Here is a 24,251-nt window from a genome sequence, read left to right on the forward strand (position 1 = left end):
TTAATTTTTTGTCCACCGTTTTTGCCTTTCTACCGCGGGCACCGAGTAGATAATTGTAACACTTCTTCCGTAATAGTGTTTACAGCGCTGTAATTAAATGAAATATTAGTACATCAACGGACCGTTTGTTGCGTGGTAATGAACAGCAAAAGTTTTATTGCGTTAAGTGGGAAGCTGTTTTTTGTAGAATCTTTTGGCCAGTTTTGGTTCCATTGCAACGGCCCATTCAAACGGCAATTAGTGTGTCCACCGTGCATACACGAATTGTGGCAAAAGGTTGCAACAGTGCAGCGACGCGTGCACTATAATTGGAAGCGTTAATTATTATGCAGCTCCGAGGAAGACAGAGTGTTACAAAAATTAAGAATCTTTACCGTGTGGATCTGGTTTTTTTTTCTTGCTGCGAGCCTCAACTTCTGTAACACTGCAGGTTAAATAAGCAGATTATTATTCCACTTTGGGCGCATTTAGCACTCACCCATCAGTGGGTGCTAATGCACCTAATGGGAACCATTTGTAGGCTGCTCCGAAGTGGAAATGATAATGAGCGTGCGCGGCGTGGAAATATTAATAAAACCACCAAATAATTGCGCCCAATTGTGGTGAGAAGGGAGTCTGTATTTTTTTTTGCAGGGTTGTAAAGTAGAAAAGAATATTTCGATGTAACGAGGACACATGCGTGCTGTTTTTGAGGGCAGCGTTAGGAAAGGAATAAATTAAAATTGTAACTCATGTTGGTTGTTTTAGATGTACGCTGAAAAAAAAACACAAGTTACCGTCGTGCTTTCGAAAGCAGTTTTTGTACGTCCAAAAAATATGTTTCCCGGACGGTTTCGCTTCGGTCGGTTCCGTCACACGACTCGGCGTTAGCAACGTGTCGGCGTGAAAAATGATGAACATGCACACAGTTGATTTATCGGGCTACGGAGAGCTTCTCGGATTTATCACGTCGAGTCAAAGAAATACTCCACCATCCAACCCAAAAAAAAAAAGATCTACGAATATTAAAACGCATGTTGACCGTCGCTAGCTAACCACGGTCTAACGGGTCGCCAACGCGTTGCCTTAAGTGTACACAACGCGTAACAAGGCGAATGTATACAGCCACAAAAGCACACGATCAAGCTTCAAGATCTTCAGCCCCTCAACATCCCACCGAAAAATGACGAAAATACGTTGGTTACATCGGTGTTTGGTGTGTGAATCCCACAAGAAAGAAGGCCGCGAACCGCGTACCTCCGCCCCATCGCTAGCGAGAAAATTTAATTAAGACGAAACACAACAAAAATCAAAATGGATGGATGAGAAAAACCATCCATCCATCGGGTTTTGCGTGGCAGCAGTTGGGGTGGCAGCAAGGGGGTAACAAATGTAGCCCGCCCCGAAAATGGAAAGCCACGGACCGAAACCGGCGGCGGGTTGAAACTAGATTCAATTTTCAAAACTCAATCCTCACACTCCGCACAACTTCCTGCGCTGAAGTTGTCGAAAAGCCCCCGGAAGAAATGGCATCCGTTCGGTGGCTGGTCAGAGTTCGTCTCCATCACCTTCCCGTTTGTTGCTCATTAAACAAACAACACAAAACCACTGATACCGAGCCTTTCGGGTCGGCCGGTGTGAGGCCGTACGGTTTTGTGGGGCCCCCAGAAATAATTTACGAGCGTAATAATGTACACATTCGTATGCCGCATCCCACTCCCGTGTCCGTGCCTATCGGCCCGAGCCCGGCCCGATAATTATCATGAAAAGTCTGGCGTTTTCCACACCTATAAAATCACTCAGCGGGACCGGCGGCACTGACCGGAAGATGATTTCCGAAGCGATATGCCAAAAACGGCCCTCCGAACCCATTCTTGAGTCCCAATGAGTGACTACCCTGGTGGTGGTGTTGCGAGCGGGAAATAGAGTTTGAAGTAGTAAACTGTTTTGTTTCTGCAGCTCCGGCTCGGTTATGTACAGTTGCCCGAGGGATGAAGTTGGTGAGGTGACTGTTGCCCGACACGTTTGAAGGCACCTTTTTTTTCGGGGATGATCTCGTTGGTCGGCCATTTTTGGGAACACTTAAACTAACCTAATAATTCCCGGTTGGTTGGCGCTGGTGGGTGTGTGCTGGCGAACGAAACGTTAATTAAAATATTCACATCGCTACCTCCCCGGGATTAGTTCTAGTTCTATAGAAGCTAAGGGCTGTTTTCTGTTTGGTTTTAATATGAGAAAAAAAAGGCTTAATAACTCCCGGCTACAAATCTCGTGTAACTCTGGCCGGGCAGATAAGTTTGGAAATGTGTACTAAAAACCCAACCGTCTTGGCCACCTTTTGCTGCGCCCACCCGTGCCCCGGGGGTGGCAAGATGAGACGAGATAACACCGGTCGAAGGTGTTGCCAACGGTTGTGTGGCGTTCGTGTGAGCGTTCAGCAAGGCGTAACACTCACGCTCACGGTTCGCCTGGGATGGGGTGTCTGGTGTTGATGGGCCTCACCCTCGCTGCGCGGCATTGGGCCTCCCCCGGAAAGTGACAGCCAGCCGAGCAGCAGAGTGTTTAAATTTAAGCCGGAATGGATGATTTTACGAGCCACACTTGGAAAATGGTCGTCACACACTACCTCGTCCACAGTGCACACCCTACCGCACCCCGTTTTCCATCGCTTGTGCAAAATAAATTCAATAGACACCTTGAAAATCCCCTTGAACAAGCGTTTCCTGTTCTCCGCGCAGTGCGTGGCTGGCTATGCGGCCGGCACGCCATCTTGTGCGCTCGGCACCAGTGAAGGTGCATAGTGATAATGGTGTAAATTACCGAAAAAGCTGGGTGCCGCTCACCGTCTTTCGTGGTTTAGACATAAATCTCAGCGTTTGACGGATTGCTGAGTGTGACGTACGGAGACGCTCACTGTGCAAAAACTGTTGACACGCGTGAGATGGTTTGGCAAAGCAACCACTGTAAGGAAATATTCAATTTTCAGCCCTCGATGTGAACCGTGTTTGATGGTTGTGATGAGAGAGTGGTGATAAAACGGTTTAATACAGCGAAGTTTTGAAAGATGTGTTTCTGAGCGTTACTGCCACACGAAGCGAAAACCAGAGCAACGATGAGACGATTTTATGATTGGGGACCATTTTACGATGTTGCGTTTAAGAGTTATTGCTTAATTTTAGCGTCTGCTGCAAAGATGTACCTCACCAATCGTAAACGATCACTCACTCGCTGGAAACTCATGCGCTACCTTTCGCTTCTCTACGTCTCTTCCAACAGGCAAATGTTTCCGCAGATGAAATTTCGCGTGTCCGGCCTAGACGCGAAAGCAAAGTATATACTGCTGCTCGACATCGTGGCTGCGGATGACTACCGGTACAAGTTTCACAACAGGTAAGTTACCGTCAGGGAATAAATGTAGGCAGTTGAACAAAATGCACTAGTATTAACAGCTTCTTATAGTTATCCTTTGGATCAGTTGTTCTGTGAAATAGCCTGGTCTACACTGAAGACAATTAGTGAAGAATTCTAGGTCTACACTGGAGTTAGGCTCCACTCGGAAAGGCTTGTGTAATATTCGATCGAAGTAGACTCTTTTAAAGTTTAAAGTTGACGAAAATTAAAATTCTCTTTTGGGACAATGAAATTAGGAAATTTGAGTTATAGTCCAAACATGTCCACCTATATAAAGTGTGCCATCCTTATCAAAAAGTGTAAGAAAAGGGAGAAAGCATAGGCTTCTATTTAAAATTCTGACCTTTGGCACGCGTCGAAGTATTGTTCTAAAAGGATTCTAGAAATATTCATTCAACTATCGTTTTTAAATTCTATTTTTTGTTTCGTTTCACAATGAAGCACGCACAGATTGTCTGGGAATGAATTGTGGTTTGCTTTCTTCTTTCTTGTTACAGCCGGTGGATGGTGGCAGGGAAGGCGGATCCGGAAATGCCGAAGCGCATGTACATCCATCCGGATTCGCCATCGACCGGCGAACAGTGGATGCAGAAGGTGGTCTCGTTTCACAAGCTGAAGCTTACCAACAACATTAGTGATAAGCACGGATTTGTAAGTACCCTTGAGAGATTCTTTTCGTTTGCTGCTCATTTTTTTTTGTCATCTGGATGAATTATTTGCGATTGTCTAAAACCAAAAAAAAAGGAATTAAAATCGCAACTCAAGGACAACTTTTTGCACCGTCGAGGGACTTTCCCAGTTTATGGACCCATTAAAAATAGATGGTTAAGTAGGTAACGAGCTAAAAGCCACAGCAACAAATGTCTCAAACTCCAGTAGCGAACGAGCGATCGGAGTTGTCGCACGTGTGCATTAGTGTCCATTCTGCTCGGGACCTGCCGTGCCAGTAAGGTCACCAAGAAATGACCACATCTAACGTGCCATTAAACGGTGAGGGCGAGTGTAAAAAGAAAGCGCGTCGTTTTTATGATCGTCCCTTGTCGGCGAAGACTACCGCACTTCACTTTGAACTAATGCCGACCGTCTTGTACTGCTTGTGCGGTGCGATGCGTGTGTGGATCGCTGTTGAAGCTAATGGACCCAGCATCACCATTCTACCCACCGTGCCCGAACCACTAGTGGTGGCGTGAAGGTGAAAGAATGGTGTCCTCTTAATCTAAGCCACTACGCGCTTAGCTTAATCGACTCAAAAACATACAACCAGAAGCACCGCCACTGAATTTGCCTGCGGTATTGATTCATTTCCCATCGCTTCCTCCAATGATCCCTCGGTCGGCCGAGATGTCCGAGTGCAAACAAAGTAGTTGGGTTTCTGTGTGACAATTTATTTTTGTTTTTCGTTCGTCGCCGCAGCTCACGGACACACACACACACGCACACTTGGTCCCAACGAGATCAGGATTGTACGGTTAATTGTGTTTACTATCAATAAATAGTACGCCTTAATCGGGGAAGCATTTTGGGAAGATCATCGCCTTGCGTTCCATGTGGCGGTAACATGAAAGTAGAAAAAGGCATAAGCTTATTTACAGAGCAATCAAACGCAACTCGGGTCGGGTCTGCTGCTGGTTGTGGTCCATGGGAACGACGATGATGCGATGCGATCGGTAGTTTGTAAATCTTGCCTTAATTGTGCTGCGTGTTGTTGGTAGCGCAAAATCGCTCGCCCATAGTTGGTTGTGTGTTAATTGAGATATGGTTTTGTAGCATGCGAATTATCGCCATCAAAACAATGGAGATGTTATAGGGAGATATGTCTGTCTAAATGGTTGTATAATGTTTGATTTATTAAATATTTGAATAAACAGAATAAAACGATCACAGAATAAATCGATCAGAAAGCATCTTTCACAGAACCGCATAGAAGATTGTAGATGATGAAGGTGTCCGCACAATAAAACGCTCACCAGCTAAGCTTTCCACTCCTACTGAGGGACTTCAAAGACTTCTGCTATCAACAACTCTGAAGGATTAGCTGTGTAAACTTGTGTAGCCGTGTAGTACTTATTTTGTTCCAATATTGTTAAGAAGACAGAAACACGTCTCAAGTACACCGGGTCGACGCGATGGGATAACGATCGCCAATCAGTGCCTTCCTCAGGGGCGGTCAGGTATAATAGACGAATAAAAATTATTCACCACTAACCACTATAAAAGCCAAACATCGACCGAGATCTCTCGCGACCACTGATAACATTGGTCACGGTTTCACCACCGAAGAGTTCCCCGCTGATGCGCATGTTTGCTGTGCCAAATTTGTCTAAATGGCCTGTCAAACCGGTAGCACCATTTGATGACCGTCGATTTTGGGGCCACCGAAAACTGCTTCTGCGGAAGCAAAGGAAGCATATGAGAAGCAAATAAAACCAGAAATAAAACGAACCTTGGAAAAACAAACGTACAGGGAGACAAATAATCAAACGAAGCGAAAGGATGGAGGGAGGTACGCTTTGGCGAGCGGTTTGCGAAAGATCTACGCCCAAATCGGCTAATCGACCCGGTACCGGACGACGAAATCAAACGCTTGTGCAAACCGAGTACACGGGTACGCAAATGCGAGACGACACACAAATAAGACGGTAACGTGGAGCTCGGAATAAAGCAAATAATAGACCATCGTTCGGGATGGAGCGGATCAAATAAACAAAAAAAAAACCTTGCCTCGCCACTAGGAAAGAGGGAAGCCGCAAAAGCGTAATTAAAACAAGCGTCCGACATAATGGATGATAAAGACGGGCCCGCGGTGCGGATCCACGGACATCCACGGACGGGCTTAGCATATGCTTCTCCTTGACTGGCGGTTGTATTGCATTGAAGTTGTTGTTTTTTGCCATCTTTGATGGATGGTTTAATTTGCGAGTAGAATAAGAACATGATAATAACAAACAAACACTCATCGCACAATCACACACGTCCCATGGTCTGATTTCGATAGAGAATTAGACTACCGTGGTCAGCTACTGGTTTTGAGCAGTGCGATCCATGCAAATAAAGATCGTTTTTCTTTTCGTTTTACTTTGAATCTAATGTTCTTATAAGACAAATTATAATCAACGGACAAAACTGAGGACATTGTCGGAACGGATTGAACGCCGCACCCAGTCGGTCGCCACTAAACAAGGCCCTTCCCAAAGTTATAACCAAACGCCCGGCCGTGTGGGTGACAGATAGATTATCGCTCTTACCTTTCTAATTATCGAAACAGCTGGTCAAAAAGGTATCCTGACGAGTTTTTTTTTATTATTTCCCAACGAATGATAGAGAGAATTAGCCCTTTAAAAAAGTTCTAGTAGCAGGTTACCGATTGCTGGTCGTTCGCTGTGCCTATCTGTGCGCCTAGCATACTTCGGTAGCTGAGGACACTGATAGTAAAATAGCGATAATCGCTTGTTTGGAAATTATTCCGACATGCCATTAATCCAGCAGCCCGCCCTCAACCGAAGGCAACGCAGTGTAGAAGGGACAGATAGTAGGACATCTGACCGATAAAAACACCCATAAAAAATGTAATGCCACCCTGTTCCTGTCCTGGTGGTGGCATCTGTGGTCGATGAGGCAGTTTACTTTTGCCGGCAGCGACATCGATCCGATCCGACCCGTAGCACCCGAAGGACGACCGCAAAACGTACCACTGGAGGATAAGAAAAACGGCTCGGAAACGGTTCACTGGTTCGTTGAGTGACAGAAAGGAGGCTTCAGGTCTAGCACGTTTGCGATAGGAAAGGACCACTTCTAGCATGCACCAGCTCTGGACCCGTAAGAGAAACGTACGGCTTAGCGTAAGCGGAGCGGAGAGTTGAAGGATCCTTCCCGTAATGTCATGTTTTACCGCGTTCAGCTTATATCCTTTGCGTAGTTGCGATCGCTGGAAAAAAAGAGCTGGAACTATTAGAACCAGAACACCGTACAGAGTGGCAACAAAAAATGCCAAGCACCCAAGCAGACTCCTCGGAAGGAACTCTGACTTCGCATCGGTAGAAGTACCGGAGGCGCATAGTTCAATTTCTTGAAGCCAGCTTGCGAATCAGAAACGCGCGGTAGCAGAAATCTCCCGGAGCTATGAGGGAGGCTTGTCAGCTCGCTGCCCTCGTTTCTACATCCCTGCATGCCACAACCATGCCGCAAGGCAGCCTCGTTGCACAATGAAATGTTTTAGAAAATTAGGAATATTATTTAGACATTGATCCCATTGTTCCTGGAAAGGTACTCGACTTTGCAAAGCTTCTTCGCTGGCAGAAGGATGCCGTAAGGATTCGACCTGGGATAGCGAAGCAATACGGGCACGGTAATTGAGTCGCCTGCTTGGAAGAATGTTCACCGCAGGTCGGCAAAGTACAAACGGACGCCGCGGAACAAAGCGACGATGCCCAGGGCAATTGTGGTGCTTGCATCCGATGCTTTTCGGTTTCGGGTTTTTCGGTAGGGTTTTTTGGTAGCTGCACGCTGCTAGAGCCGAAATTGGCTTGGCTTGGAATTAGGTCGAGCACCATGGGATGTAATGGGTAAATGGCGACTGGGGGTTTTGCTCTCTTCAGCATACTCCGGGCACTATTGTGTCGGTAAACGGTTGACTGAATTTGCAAGCACCGTCTGTACCGGTCTGTACCGCGGTTGTTGCTGCTGCTGCGCTTGAGTTGAAATTCTATTTAGATTTAGACATTTCGATAACCCCGACATCCCCGAGCGAGCTGCGCGAAAATTTGGAGAAAACCGCAGTCGGTAACAGAGCAGTGGCTAGCGAGAAGCAAGCGCAAAAAGAGAGCAGTTTTTGGGCTGGTTTTGGCATACATATCTGTGCCACTGTCATCGAACTGGGGACGATTCTTTTGTAAGGATAATGCAATGAAGGAGGCAACCAGGTAATAGTTGAATAGCGCCCGTGTAGTCGGTAGGAACGCACAAATTGATGATGGAATTGAGAGATTAGGGTGAGGATCGGTTCCATTATCTGTTAGCTGGAAATTGAATGCTCTCTGCCCAATGTCTCAACCCTTAAGCAGGATAATGCGCCCGCCAGCTGGTAAAGCGATAGAGATATCGCCAGACATTACCACTTTAGATGGAATGTAACGCAGTAAAAATGAACTTCAAAAAGATCACATTTAGCTCGGGTGTGCTAAAGATCCTGATGCACATTGTACTAAAAAATTTAGAACAATTTTAGAACTCGACGTATTTCAATCGTAGTGTTCGCTGGAAAGGGGCAAAGGTGCATTTTTTTCGGGTTCAACGAAATATGAAGAAAGCAACAATACATTGCGTATTGTTTGTGTGCAAGTGTCACAAACTCCCCGATCAGCAGTTGATGGTGATCTATTCTTTGACGGTACGAATGCCGCCTTCCCATTCAATCACGCTGCACCGTCAGCACACAGACGCGTTCAGTACATTAAGGCTATGTAAACAGACAAACAACCTACCCTGCCAACGAAGATTCTGCCAACCGTTTTCTCGTTTCTATTTGCCGTATCATTACTTCCTTTGGTTAAAAGTTCGGGACGCAACGCGCAACAGAAACAGCCCCGGAACCCGAGTCCCGAGTGCAGTGGACGAGCAAATGGGTGCATTTCAATATTGACTTGTCACCTTCCCGTGACACCCCATGTACGCCCGGTGCCCGGAAAAATGAATCTTGAGCGCAAACAAAAACCTCTCACCCGTTTTGACAGTTCGCTGTTTTTTTTTTTAGAACGATTTGCCTCGCTTCTCGTGGGTTCCCGGTTTGCTCAGCGCAATTCATCATTTCCAAGCGCACTTCGCTGACGCCATCGTTCCGCCCGTGGTGGTATCGAATCACCAAGATGCATACGTGTGAGCAAGCGCTTTGTTTTGTCCCGTTGCGTGGAAGCGCCATTTGGGCGGTGTGTAAATTTGGTTAGGAGTCTTTTCTGTTTGCGTGTCAATGCTTTTCGGCGGCCAGTAGCCGGCTGCTACTGCACTTGATCAGCGAGCTGTTTGATGTTTGCCAAACGTAGCAGGTAGGGAGCGATATTGAGGTGAAATGTATTTTATATTTTCGATCTACAATTGGAAACGTTGGGTAGGATTAAGTCGTTACCAATTCTCGGTGGGTATTCCGATTAGACATCGCGGACGTTTATTGAAAAATGTTGTAAACATTGTAAGTACTAGGACTTTTGTAATATATTTTTCAAATGATTTTATTTCGCTCCAAAAGCACACATTAGCCACACTTCCAATGTGGCTTTCCAACGTTAACTCGTTCACTTCATTAGCTTCAATCACGTGAAACACGCATGACAGTTGAGCTTGATGGCGCGTAAAATTAGCCCTACATACCCTGGTCTATTATTTTTTCAGCAGGCATTTTCCCGACACTAGCATAAACCACCCTTCTTTCACCTTAACGGATCGAGTACCCAATTTGCAAATCATTTCGGAGGTTTTGGTGTGGTTTTAAAATTAGCTCAAATTATCCTTTCGGTAAGCGTCCCCTGGTACACATGAAAGGGCGTTTGCAATGTCACACATGCACACTCACACGTGACCCAAACCGCTCGGTTGTTGGTTCCGCAACAAAGGACATCTCTAGAAACACACGCGCACTCACACACGCTGTGCAAAACCAAAGTTCCAGTTCGGGTTCAGTGGAGCATGTAGTTGGCACTCGTCCTTATTGCCTTTGGGATACGGACCTTGGTCCCGTCCCAGAGCGTCCCGAGAAAGGACAGATAGATTTAAGTGACTGCCTGTCGGCACGGAAATAGACATCGGAACGATCACTTACCGGTGTATGGAGCGTAAAAACCCCCCGGGTTCCGAAACGTTCGGGCAAAAGGATAATCGCTGGTCGCTGGCGAAATTAGATGCCCCTAGATCCCTCTGCACACTTCACTGGTTCGGATCAAAGGCGGAGATTTTATTCGAGGACAATCGTCTCCCGGGAGCGTCTTTGATGGGTTGAAATGTCCCGTGCCCGTTCGGTAAGAAATCAAACAAAAAGCGCTCCGTTGTGGACAAAACCGCTCCGCACGCACCGGCACCCACACCCGGTCCACAAGTTCGTCGCTGCGGTTCGTGCAGCGATGGAGGCCGATGGAAGACGCACCTTGACTGACGTCCAGTCTCATTAGGTATGCCACACCGGTAGCCGTCCATATTTATAATAGGGCCAATTTTCTTCATCACTTATTCCGGCGACACCCGACCGGGGGCGTGCAAAAACCTCCAGCTCGGCGTACAATCATAATCACGATCGGGGCGCGTTTTGAGCGCGAAGGTTTGCATAATGTTTTGCTCAATGTCGAATTCAAATGGTTCGTCGCGTTGCTTAAGAACGCGCTCAGCGTACACGTCTTAAGAATGGTTCTATACGAACGAAGAAGTATTAGACAACGAAACGAAGCGAACGAGCTTCGTTCATGATGTGAACGATGTCAATCAATGGATGAAGTGAAGATAGTGAAATGAATGAGACCAAGCCCGTAGACAATGCAGGTCCCCGACTGGGTTTGATTTAATTTTTTTCAGCTGTTTATCCAATAACTCGCCCAGCACACACAACGTTCATAGTGCCTGATTCTAGCGTGATATTCAATTTCGAATATTTCGGTGCGTATTAAAAACACAAACCACCACGCCAGAACACTTCACACCGGCATAATCGTTCGGCAAAATTGAAACGAATTTTGGACAGCGGACAGAAGTGTAAATCGTGTCCCCAATCGCAAAAGCGAAACCCCGGGGTACCGGGTTGAAACCTTAACACTTCGTCGCGTTTTGAAGTGACATGTAAGCTAATTCGAATTTGTGTACAGATTTCAACGGGCTGGAAGAGCAGGGGTGTTTTTTTTGGTATGGCCAGAAGAAACAGCAAGATGGAAAGAACGCTTCGAAAATGATGCCGCCACCGTTAGCGAACTGATCGGTTTCGGCAGGATCAGGGGTCCAAATGGTGGACGGCGTCGGCTTTGGAACATGTTGTTTTTTCGGGTGTGTGTGTGTGTGTGTGCTCCTAAAATCCCGATGACCAAAACTATGTCGCCCTTCCCTTTCCTGGGTTGTCAGGTTTTTTGTTCAGTTAAGACATATTTCGGGGAGTTATTTTTTTTGTTTTTGGTCGGCGGTACTTCTTTTGCTTTTGAGGTGACTGTGTGCAAGTTAATTTCACGATTATCTGTGGGGTGTTTTATGGCAAGCAGAAGACGGGTAGGGGTGCGATCGGTGGCGGTCAGCAAACTCCCCATTGATGGATCACATTAATCTTCCTCGGGTGTGTGTGGATGGATGATGAATATGTGTTTGCAGGGGGTTTGAAGGTGGTTGGCGCAATTTTAGTAATCAAGTCCAGATGTTTCTATAACAATGTCCAACAAAGCGTAAACATTGTTTAGTACAATATAAACGTTTTAATCAAACAAAACAATTTAGCTAGTGCAGTCGAGAAGTCAAACCTAAAGCGCGTGGATACTTCCCGACGCTTACGCATGCAAGAGCAGATAAGATCTCTTTGATCTAGGTGCTTCTTACCGAACCAATCTCGTCGTTTGACAAGTGGTTGATCTTTTCTTATGATCTGTTGCCCGCGTGTCGGCTGAAAGTTGAACAATCATCTATCTTAACCGTCCATCTGTTTTATCCCTTTGTGGTAATTTTGTTGTTGTCTCCTCCGATTCAGTGCGATTGAAGTTTGCCGGAAGTTGTTGCTGTCATGGAACTTGTTTTCTAGACGAACAGCATCCTTTACCACGCTCATTAGATAAACACTTTTAGTCGTCGCGAAGGAAACCCCTTAAAATGATTGATCACCACGTGGCACCCATCGTGAAAAAGATAGGTTGTAATGGGTGTGTGCCAACGCGGCAGCCATTTTGTTTGCCGTGAAAGCGTTATCACACCTCGGAAATCTAATTAGCTGTAAAACAAACACTACAAACCGACCAGCGGGCCCTTCGTTTTTGGTGCTGTAGAGGTGGCTGAAGCCAAACAGTTATGAGAGGTGGTGCGTTATGCGTTACGCTACTGGGACGAGGGTGAATACCACGAGATGTACGCAGTGCAGGATGCATTCACTTCAGTACGCGAGGTGATTATTAAACATAGAAGGAACTTTTTTTAAATTTTCCATTGAACTTCTTCTAAGAATTCATCCAATAACTCACAATATCCACCACCAGCTCTGATCAGGCACGGCCTGTGATAGACTCTTCATATTTTTAATACCCATAATTACCGACCGTAACCGCTGGCGGGTGGGTTGAATTTCATTAAAACGAGCCAATTTCCTTCAACGCTTCGAACCCGAACATCCAACCAAAGCGGGAACGATTCCCACGATCGCAGCCCCGTGGTCGTGGTTTTGAACAATGTGTCAATAAAAGTGTGATTTTCGTTACTAAAGCACCGTACGCGTTCTGTGCTGTTTGTATTTCACGCGTTTCTTCGTGACCAACATACTTCCGTCCACTTGCAGGGACTCAATTTTTGTGCCATAAGCAAGCATCATCGAAGTATTATGAACACGTACAAACGAAGCAATGGTAGGTGGAACGAAAACGTAAAACCCATCACACGGAAACAAATGCTCATTAAGCGTGGATTCGATTGTAGCACCACTCACCGGACAGGACACACGTGGGCCCCCTTGTGTCTCGTGGAGGAGGTTTTAGTGAGCCAATTTTGACCACCTTCTAACAACACCCAATGATACTGGATGGGGTGCTACAGGGTGCTACTCCATTAACTCCCGGTTCCACTGAGGAAACATTCATCATTTCTCACGTCATCGTCACGATTATCCACTCGTAATGTCCCATTGTGTGTGTGTGTGTGTGTGTGTGTGTTTGTGTATGTATTCCGATCCTCTCGTACACCGTTACATCTTTCCCAAATACACATATTTTTCGGGAATGCGTTAGCTCGTAAATTACAACCCCCTTAACGGGGTTTGGGTGACAAATTTCGTTTCGAACACATATTTGCTAGCGTTTTCCTCGAGGTGTTGTTTTCCGTTTCTTTTCCAAGCGATTGTAACGGGTGTTAAGTAGCAAATATTTCTCACACTTTTTTTTGTTGCTGTTGTTCTTTATGAGTAGTTTATGTTGCTTCTTTACGAGCATTACTATTGGGGGTACAAAAAAGTTAAATATGTTTTTTTGTAGGTAAATTGAAGATTAATTGGGCAAAATTACTGCAGAGCTGCTACCCAAACAATTGTTCATCAGAGATGAAATGTTTGTCCAATTTATCCAAGATTAATACAACGTTTCGCCTTTGAAAACAAATCATAGTCATAGTAAAAGGAATATATTCCACCCACAATTGTCCAGCTAGTATTTCACTATAAAAACAACGTGTGGTCGTCCTTTGTCGTGAAGATCGTCGAATTCTCACACTTTGCCCAGTTTTGCTTTAAATGCTCGCTTCGTTCCCCATTAGTGCTTGGAGCAACTAGAAGTGGCTCATAATATGTGACATTTTTCTGGTCTCACCGCATACATCGCACGGCTTCTACGTGTGGTTATTTCGCTTTGGTGGCGATGGAGTCGCTTGCAGCCAATCCTCAGATTCTTTTCTTTGTTGTTAAGCTTTCTTCAAATTAAATAATAAAACTAATTATTAACTGAACAAAGTGTTTTTTTAAATTCTAAATTTACCATGATTTTGCAGGTAAAATTTTTTGCGTTGATAGAATTGTTTCAACATAATGCTGCAATCGTATTGACAGATGTCCAACCAATTAATGTGATACAAGAGATCTACTATCTGGTAATAACTTTTATAAAACGCTAAGAACTTACTTGTAGACCTTATATTCCCAAAAAAAGAAACACCAATGATGGATTCCTACACACCATTCGCGTGTGAGTGTTTCGGTTTTTTGGCTTTGTCTGTAACAATGCCATCACGGTACGCAGGGCATTTGTGGTGACAACATTCCGAAACCCGAGTTTTTGGTGTGAATATTACACGCACGCACTTTCACGGGGCGGTAAAAATTAGCTGCGATTATTCGTTTTTATTCGTCCGTTGGAGAACGTGGCCATCGCCGCTCGGATGCCTCGAACGAAATGGATGGTAGCGTGTTGGGCTTACGGTTGTTACACTTTTCGGTTGACAAATATTTATTGTTAAGCGTTCGGTGCGAGGTGCGACCAGAAACACCTTCGATAAGGTGCACACCAACCAGGGGGAAGCATAAACCGGCCGATCGTTACACCCAAACGCCGTATCTAGTGTCGTAAAGTGGAAAAAAAACCCCACCTGGGGTGTTGTTTTGTGTGTGGAAGTGTGCTAGTGAAATGTGGCCAAAGCAGCTCACTTTTCGTGACACAAATTTATCTGCCAACAGAATCTTTACCCTTGCGCGAGAAGGTGTTTTTTCCCCGTGCTGTTTCGTTCTACGTCGTACGTGGGAGGTGGTTAAAAGAGGTCTATTAATTTTGACCCCACCATCGCTGGTTGGTTTGTGGGCACGTAAAGCACGTGTACCGGCGGTACACACTTACCACTGACGCCACCAAAAAATGCGCCGGGGGAGTGTGGATCATAATTCATGCCTTTATGTACGTTCTCGCACTAGGCGAGTCGCCTATCAGTGAGGCTTTGCTTAGGGGTTAATTATTAATTAGACCACCCGCACCCGTGCAGAGGGCGATGAATTTACTGATTTTGTTAACGTTGCTATACCACGAAAGGATACGTTTTTTTTTTGTTGCAGTTGTGTTGTATTAGTGCTGTGCGCTTGGTGCCTTGCTCAAAATGTGTTTTATGTTGCGTAGGTAATTTAGAAAGCAGGCAAAAGGCTTTTTCTTACCGTTATGGGCAAATTTAATTCTCTGGCCGATTTATTCTAATTGAGTGCAGATAGGCAAATACACACACACACATTATGGTCCGACGGGTTTTTAGGCGTTTGTGGGGAACTTTACTATTAGTCGTATAATCATTAGCACGTAATATTTTAGACGGATTTGTACTTTTTTGCTTTTGTAAATCACCATTCGTCATTGTGTATATCATGCAATAGATGTTTATTTTTTATTATAAAGAAACAAAAGCCAATTGCATCTCTCTAGCGTGCACATTACAGAAGTGCACATGAATGTCGTCCGGGCCGTATATCCGGTAAGGCTCTGACAGCTGACGGTGTGAATGCGTCTGGAAGTGCAGCAAACAGAGCAGAAAAAGAAAGGGGTGATAGTCCTGGTGCACTGCAACACCAACACCAATAGACGACGGGAACTTTAGACGCACGGACCACAATGATGGCGCTGCAAATATGGCCGCGGATTAGGCTCTACTTCCCTAAGCGTTGCACATACGCTTGTTGTGCAACACAACGGAGGGGGCAAAAAAATCTATTTATGTACAGAACGAAAGAACAAGAAGGCATTAAAAAAGTGTTCCGAGGGGTTGAATAAAGACTCCTCGCTCTACCCATGTACCATAATACATCCCGTGTAAGCCTTCTGCCGTAACGGGGACTGGAGCTGGTTTGCATGTATGGCGCATCGAGGCTTTTTGCCTCTAATGGGATTCTTCGTCCTTACCTCGCCTGTGACGCATTGAAGTAGTTAAAGAAGGTGCATGAAATCACACCTCGGAAAGTGGTATTGTTCAGTACAGGGTGGTTCGGTGCTGTTTGCGAAACAGAATTCATTTTTGTGCAATATTTTATTACTTACATAAAGGTCGATTTTTTAAATGAAGTCAAACAACTACAGTACCATATCGGTTATTCTCACCACACTGACTGCATACCAGTTAATCTATTTCCTCAGGAAAACCTTTCAGTATTTTACGGGTTTATGTTGTTGAGAATATTAAGATACATATTTAAAATGTTTCATTTGTGTGGCAAACCCATGGCCTACCACTATTTACATAAAAAAAATTGTATTTAAATTATTTGTTTAATAAAATTTTTAACACTTTTGAGCTAATTTAAATCGCCTTCATTCGTGACTAAGGCCCAGCGAGGTTGTGTAACGGGCAACACCAACACATCAGGCCAACACTAGTACATCCTCACACTTCCTGATGTCCATAAATGAATTAGATAATTAACAACTTTAAATGATTGCTACTAAATGATTCACCCTGTCGTTGTCGGATGGCATTGCACGTACACGCAGTCCTTGTGTGGTATGGATCCGTCTGCTCTCTCTCTCTCCACTCATCAACTGCATCGCCATACGCTAAGTGGCCATGTTTGGTCTAAGAAAAGCGCAAATGCACGCCAAACACATCATGTTGAACGTATATACGTGTAAGGATATTATAGCTCGAATTTGAAATGAATTATGCACATAACGATGATGATGATGGTGATGATGATGAGAAAGAATTATAACGCAATGATAGGTATCAGCAGCTCAGTCGGATGGAAGGTAGACGGTATGGCGATCTTTCATGGTCGAGATAAATGGACGTCCCGGAGAGGACGAAGCTTACAAAGCGTTTCTATAGCGTGCTGTTAATTTACTTAACCATTATGGGTAAATGTTGTATGATGTAACACACATGGTGATAATTGTAACAGCAGCAAGGCATGACATTTTGCATAACTTTGCCACTCATTTTTCATATTCTAAGGACGGAACACACTTCCACGGCTCTCCCGTGTATCATATTTCTCGCCTTGTCAAATGCCATCCCGAGCACATCCATCATAATTTCATGTGTCGCAATCCATCGTCACATCGTACACATCGTCTCGGTTTAGTCGCAAAATGAATTACACTCGGCGCGCTGTTAATGGAGCGCAGCACAAGCAAATACGTCAGCGAAAGCAGAGTACATAAATGATTTTCAGCTCACAACGTTATCCTAAACGTGGGTGTAAGGGACAGGAACGGGAACACATCCGAGGGACGATATGAAATAGGATATTATTAGAATGCAAAATCTGAGGCGCCAAGTGAAATTGTGAAATGGACTCGCCAAGCCCGGGGAGTGCGGACAGGAATGCAATAAAAATTGCAACGCATCACTAGGTCACCGCGTTGATTTACCATTGCCTTAAGGAAGGTGTATGTAGGAACGACATCCCATCGTCAGTATTCGTCCAAAAACTGTGAAAAATACACAGTTTTCCTTTTTTACAAAGGGAACGAATATAGAATATAGTTCAAATATTCCAATCATGCAAAAACATTACCTCCATCTTCGTATAGTTTTACCGAGGTGCGGGAAGACTTTCTTTCTCCACGATGCGGCCAAATTGAGTTGCTCTCGGAAAAGCGGCACGTCGCCTCGGTGGCAGTTTGTTTGGCACGGTTGGATGATTTTGGGCCCCCTGAGCAAGTTATTACACATTTTTTCACCACCACCTCTAGGATGCGGGAAAAGAATTTTTCCATTTTCATGTTTAACGCGTTCCCCGGACGGGAAGGGAAAGTGGTTTGTTACTGCCGCTATGTTTTTTTTTCTTTCTACATCTCGCGTCAAAGTGTGGTACTACGTGAAGGTGCTACGAGCTCATACCTTCGCTGTGCCGAACCGGAACCACTTTAATCGGCAGGAGCGCCGAAAAGTATGCGCGCCGGTTTTCCGGTAGCGTTGGAATGTTCCTGCCTTTGGCTCCTCGGAACCGCATAGAAAAATGGGCGAAAATGTTCTTCGTGTGTGTTGGTGCATTCGCGCCTTATCTCGCACTCTCCCCTTTTTCTCTTTGTTTTATCATTTCAATTCATATTTCCTCCAACTACGCTACAAAAATTCTTTTATTTTTTTAGCTTCTTCGCTGGTTTTCTTCAACTTTGATGTTCACTCAAAAGGTTTCTCTCGCTCTTTCATCCTCTTAACAACAGCGGACACGGATAGGTGATCGAGTCTTCCGTTGCTCGTTGCTTCTATAAATCGACGAAATTGCGCAAATATCTTTCTCAGACACCTGCTCGAAACGCGCCCTCCGCTCCGACCGATCCGTTGCGGGGCCGACCGATTACTTACAACATTGTAGGACGCCTCCTTTACTTCTCAAACAAATGCGAACCAGGGGTCAACATTTACACAGAAGCAAAAGGAAAACACACATACCAGCGGGTCCCTACGCTTTCTTAGCCATGCGGTTGATGTTTTCTTTATTTTCCAACCAGTAACGCGGCCGGTTCTTCTTTTCTAGCCCCGGCGCGAGAGAAGCGCGAGTAATTAGCGATATTATTTATGTTTTGTGCCCCGGAACAACATGATAATTAATAACAATATCCACCTCATAAATAATTTACAAATAGTTTCACGTTTCCATTCGCTTTTCTCAACAGTTTTTCCCGCCGGGACGGGGGATGTTTTGGGCCTTCGCTTGTCGTTGCTGCTGCTGCTTGTTTGCGGTGGATAAGCCTAGGTTCCACGAACGTTAGGCTACCTATAATTGATGACTTTTACTTAAAGCTACAAAGTGCACAAAAATTGGTTTGTTAGATAGGCCAAACAAAAGCCCGGTCGGGTGAAACTCCCAGAGGATGAGAAGGTGATTGTGGTGATTAGGTTTAAAATATTGGCTGTACAAATGAACTGTTAGGAAACTGTAGGTTTTTTTTTGCAATTTTTTGTCTTCTTCTGGCTTAACAAGTATTACATTTGCCGTTTGAAAAAGGTTAAATTTTACAAATTTATTGTAAGAGGTGTGACCTGAGTGATGATTCTACCATCTTCGAAATTTTAAAATATCACTCCAAATCTTTGAAGTGGAGCTATAAAAAAAACGGAAACACCAAACAAATATCAAAATCCGAATACTTAAAAGCAATCAGCACAAACTCGCAACAAATTTTACTTTTCACCTTCATCTTTATCAGCATCACCATCGTGCACTTATCGCCAGAGGTTTTATTTTTAAGCCGTAAGTGCACGAGACGATTCGTACATTTTCGCTACAAAAAACAGGCATTTCAGAGCGAAGAAAAAGATTATAATTAATGAGCAAATCAAACCGTCCGACACCTCAGCAGCGTTGGAAAACTGTAACCGAGTGTTTGTTTGGCCGTGAGTAGAGCGTTGTTCAGCATCATCATTCATTTTTCCGTTGTGTTTCAGCTATCACCTTTCTCAGCTGCACCGTAAAGTCATCCACTTGTCTGTGTTTGTTTTTTTTTTTGGTTTAGTCAGTGAACTTCAAACGAAAACGGCTAAGCTCCGGAGTGGTAGTGACCCTTGAGGGTTCTTAAATTGGGCGTTGGAATGCTACGGTTGTTTGTATGAAATTTATTAATTTTGTTCCTATTGGTGGCACACTGTTCCATATTCATTTTTTTTAGATCAGCCAAGAATACTTCAAGTGAGGAATTCGAACAAACAAAGGTGCAAAGCAATTCTAATTGTGTTACTAAACATGTTTGGAAGGGTGTTTGGGGTTTTGGAAATTCATAAATTAATTCCTTGCAGTAACAGTTGTATCAATTTCACACAACCGGCTCCTTGATCTTCTCAAAATTAAATTCGATTCACAGTTCCATCTGTTTCCTTTTATTTGTAATATACGGGAGGGGAAAGATCGCATATATCTTCATTTAATCTACTTAACTGTACTTCGCATTCAAAAACAATACAACCATCCTAATTACATCCGCAAGCTGGTTTGTCGCATGGTAATCCGTTTCGGGTTGGTTGATGGTGGTTGATTTTTATCAATCAGCCATAGATCGGCGCTCGAGATTGGCAGGTCAGACACCATAAGGTACCGGTGGCTGAGCATGGATTGAAAGGTAGAAATATCCTCGGTGATCTAAAAACCTAACGAATCTTCCCAGTCGCTATCTCTTTTTCTCTTGCTTTTGAAGTTCAAGAGTGGCGTTGTGGATGAAAATTCCTTTTCCGAGTGGCGAAAAACGGAAAACCAACCCGACCGATCCGTTCGAAAGTGATAGTATCGACACCGGGAGTGAAGCACTTCCATTTGTAATTTACGCTTCGTTGGTACACAGGGGTGAAGGAAAAAATGCTAGTGCTCAATCACTTAAGATGACAAGTTTACCACAATCGAGCAGCGGGAATGCTCGCATCGAGACCGAAGACCGACCGCAAAATCCCATCGCTAAGCCGGCCCAATTAGTCACCGAAAGGCTGTCGGGCGTTTGCGCCTTGCGCCCGAAAGGGTGCGCACCGTCACGTCACGTGGGAATTAGTGCTGGTGCTGGTGTGTAAAAGATTAGACGAGATGATGGAGTTTTTTTTTCGCGATTCGTGGCATCCGGAACGGTTTGTCTGAACGGTTTCAAAGGGGCAGACAGCAATGGGTAATGTTTAATTGCCGACCGGGTTGGGTTATCGTTTTGTGCTGTTTTTGGGTGTTATCGAAGCGTTTTAGATGCGGTGGCTTTTGTCAAGAGAGGATTTTGGGCAGGGGTTTGTAACGGGCATGGCCGGTGGTGGCATGGGAAGGTGTCGCTTACAAACGATGCTAAGAGCTTAATCAGTTGGGAACACTGGATGTCCATAAATTAATGCGCAATTCGTGGTTAGTTGTTTGCCCAAACAATGTAATGTACTTTTGATGAAGTTTTTAATTATGGGCCTCACAGCTGGGACAGGTATATGAAGCATTTATTACGTGATTTTCCCTGGTCGGAGATGTTTCTTGATAAGAAATAATAAACGCAATTAGAAGTAGAAGTAGAATCTTCCCGGAATTACAAATTTCCTTTGATACAAATTAATGATTTACAAATTATTCGTAAATGCAGCCCTTTTGGCACATATTACAACCGGATTAATTGTCCATGGATATCCGACATAAACGAATGTCAAGAGCCCTCAATAAAAGTGTCTCTCCAAGAATGACCGTGAGGATTAGGTGTGCAATATTTGGGGAATAAGTTGAGTTTTTATATGCAGTGAATAAGTTCAGTTAAAGGAGTAAGTCGAGTTATGCAGGTTATTTTACTAATCAACATATTGCCATCATCAGATATTCACGCATTATTGAAATGAACATAATATAATCATAAAAAAGATAAATTTTCACAAGTACCTGTGAGCGGCTGTCTAATGTTTGATATTCGTGTTTGAATATTTAACTCATAAAGTGTTTCGCAAAATAATTTCAAGCATGTTGAGTGCCGAAAAATAAGGAATCAGAAGTTACGCTTAAACAAGTTAAGATAATAATGAAGAAACTTGAAAAAAGGGTAAATTTCCATCGTATGACGGTTGGGTGACACGTTCGCGACACAAATGTACCAAGCGCCGGCGCGAAAACACATATACATATACACGCACATGGTGTACACGTGATGGGAAAAAAGGGGTAAAACTGCGTGCGGAAAATCGCACTTAGTATTTTCTCGCCCAGCTTCCATCTCGTTCTACCGCGTGCGGACGCACACGTTGCAACACACACTGGTGCACAAATTCGTGCACACACAAATCACACACATGTCGTATCAACGGATGCATTTATTTCACCACCATCCCCACCGAGCAGCTCGAACGTGACCGCCATCGCCAACCACTGCGAAAGGGAGGGTTTCGTGGCGGTTCCAACCCGGGGCCGTTTCTGGTCATGCTGTTTTGCGGGTCCGTCCAAACCAACCGGACCAACCGGACTAGCGGGCACCCATGTGCTACAAACACCAAGACACCGGTCCGGTGACACACGTCCGTGCGTCCGAAACATGTCGAGCGCGTCAATTATTGTGGAATTAATTTACACTTTCTTACCGTTTTCGGGCCTGCAACACGACCGACTCGGTCGCCATGGTACCGTGCACACATCGTGTTGATTGTGTTTAAAGCAACGGATTGGAGGGTTTTCAACTCCAAAGTCGCAAGTGAATTTGTATGTTGATCTGACATGATATAGCGAGTGGGACGGATAAAACCGTGAAACAAAATTATTTTATATTCGTTTTAATGGCATATTTGAGTTTTTGTATTAAAAATATATTTCTGCACAAGATGAAGCCGCTCTGGTGGTTGGTTCCGTCCGTTGGACGTTATAATGTTGGAGCACATCCTCGCGTCTTCTCGCATGACCCACGGACTGGCGGCCACACCTTATAAGGCGGAGCGTTCATTCGATGGGAGGACGAACGCAAAAAAAATACACACACACACACAATCGTTCGATCATCCTTTTCCACCTTTCCGTGGCCAAACGGCCGACAAAGAAGAAACCCCCGGGACGCCACACAAAAGCGCAAGTGAGTGCACCGGACGCGACGACACAGCACGCGGCACGGAGCAACGTTTTGGGCGGTTTTGCTTCTTCTACCGTCCATCGGGTGCGGGTTCCACTCTTCGCTTTTTCCGTTGCTCCCCGCGCACATTCCTGGCATTAGTGCGGGACCGGCAATCCGGACAAAAAGGACCGGTAATAAAACGGACGACCAGCGAATGAAATGAAGTCCCGCGACCACGTCAGTTTGTCCACGGTGTTGGATTTAAGTACGATCGTTTGACCATTTTTCATTCCACCTTCTTTACGGTGCGATGCATTTCTTCTTGCCATTGCCGCTTGGCAAAGAGATTCGTACAAAATTTGAGCTGAATCCTTGAGGGGACCCTTCCGAAAAACAAAACAAAAAACGAAATGATCCATGTACTGGCGGATGCAAAAAACGGATGGGGGCAGGCGAAAGCATCGAAACCGGGTTCGGTCCCGGGTTCGCTCGAGCGCGCGCCTTCGCTTTGATGCAATATTAAATTACAAATCGCGTCGTCATCGTCGTGTCGTCCGTGCTGCTGCTTTCTTGAGAACTTTATCCTGCTCTTCTTTTTGGCGCATTGCGTACGGGTGTGTGTGTGTGTGTGTGTGTGTGTGTGTGTGTGTTGCTGCGCCCGTTCTCGCGCTAGCGATTTGGAAAGGCGAGCAAGCGAGTAAACTACTACGCTGCCCATAAGCGAAGCGTCACACCAGTGCGAGCGAATGAAACGAAGTGTTGCGAGAATGCGCGAGACTGCAGTTGGGCGCGAGCAGAAGCCAACAATAGCGCGAAGAAGAATCTCGATTTCTCAAGATGGTTTCCATTTGCGGGTTGCGGCCGATGGGACGTGATGGGCATTGTTTTAATTTCGGTTTCTATTTCTTTCGCCAAGCGCTAATATTGACATGAATAGTAAGGAAATGTCTCTAGTAAGGAAGTTAAATTTTCTAATATCTTCTAGAACAATCTCACGAGAATACAGGGTTGCGATAAGTGTTCAATCACCGAGAAGAATGTTTCAACCCGCAAGTGGAACATTGCAATCTTACAGTGGAAGTGTGATCTTCCACAGTGAACTTGGCATCTCATTATTTGCATTGAAACCCTGCACATTGTAATGGTGACATATTGTATAATGACATAAGATTGTCATTAAAGCATATGGTTTGTAGCATTTTTTTCACTCTTTTGCACATTAGCGGAAGTTTTAGAATCACACTTCGCTCAAGATAGTTACGGAGCTGCAGCATATGTGGCAGGGTTCACTAACAAACAGGAAGATTTGTGCCATCGTTCGACCAACCTTGATTGAAACGCTGCACACAGACATCAAGTTGAAAAGACACCTTCCCCAAGAATAATTCTGAAAGCAAATAGTGCACACTGTGGCACGATGTATAAGGATAATAATTAGTCACCTTTTCCTAAGTAACGCTCCGCCTCCACCACTAGCCCTTGCAGCGAGTTCTATATTTTCTTCGGGCTCATAAAACACCCAACGTGTGTACAATAAAACAGCAAGAACTTCTACTGAACAAGCGAAAAGGGGCACACATGTAAAGAGAAATCGGGCGGTACGAATGCCAACCTCGGGAAAAGTGCACCGTAATGTACTGTTCGAAGTGAATTATGAAGTGCAAAAACTCCACCAGAATGGCGAAGTGCTGATGCAGGGCAACGAATCACGAGCCACAT

General features: G+C 44.8%; 1 protein-coding gene across 1 annotated transcript in view; it reads left to right on the forward strand.

The window, feature by feature from the left end:
- The window catches only part of LOC128709154 (optomotor-blind protein), a 108,373-nt gene that overhangs the window by 29,542 nt on the left and 54,580 nt on the right, over positions 1-24,251 (forward strand). The window contains exons 2-3 of the mRNA XM_053804139.1: positions 3,256-3,369; positions 3,888-4,041. Coding sequence (XP_053660114.1) covers positions 3,256-3,369; positions 3,888-4,041 — 268 coding nt within the window. The remainder of the gene's footprint in view (positions 1-3,255; positions 3,370-3,887; positions 4,042-24,251) is intronic.

Source organism: Anopheles marshallii, chromosome 2 (genome assembly GCF_943734725.1).
Source record: "Anopheles marshallii chromosome 2, idAnoMarsDA_429_01, whole genome shotgun sequence".
In the NCBI taxonomy this organism is placed as follows: Eukaryota; Metazoa; Arthropoda; class Insecta; order Diptera; family Culicidae; genus Anopheles; species Anopheles marshallii.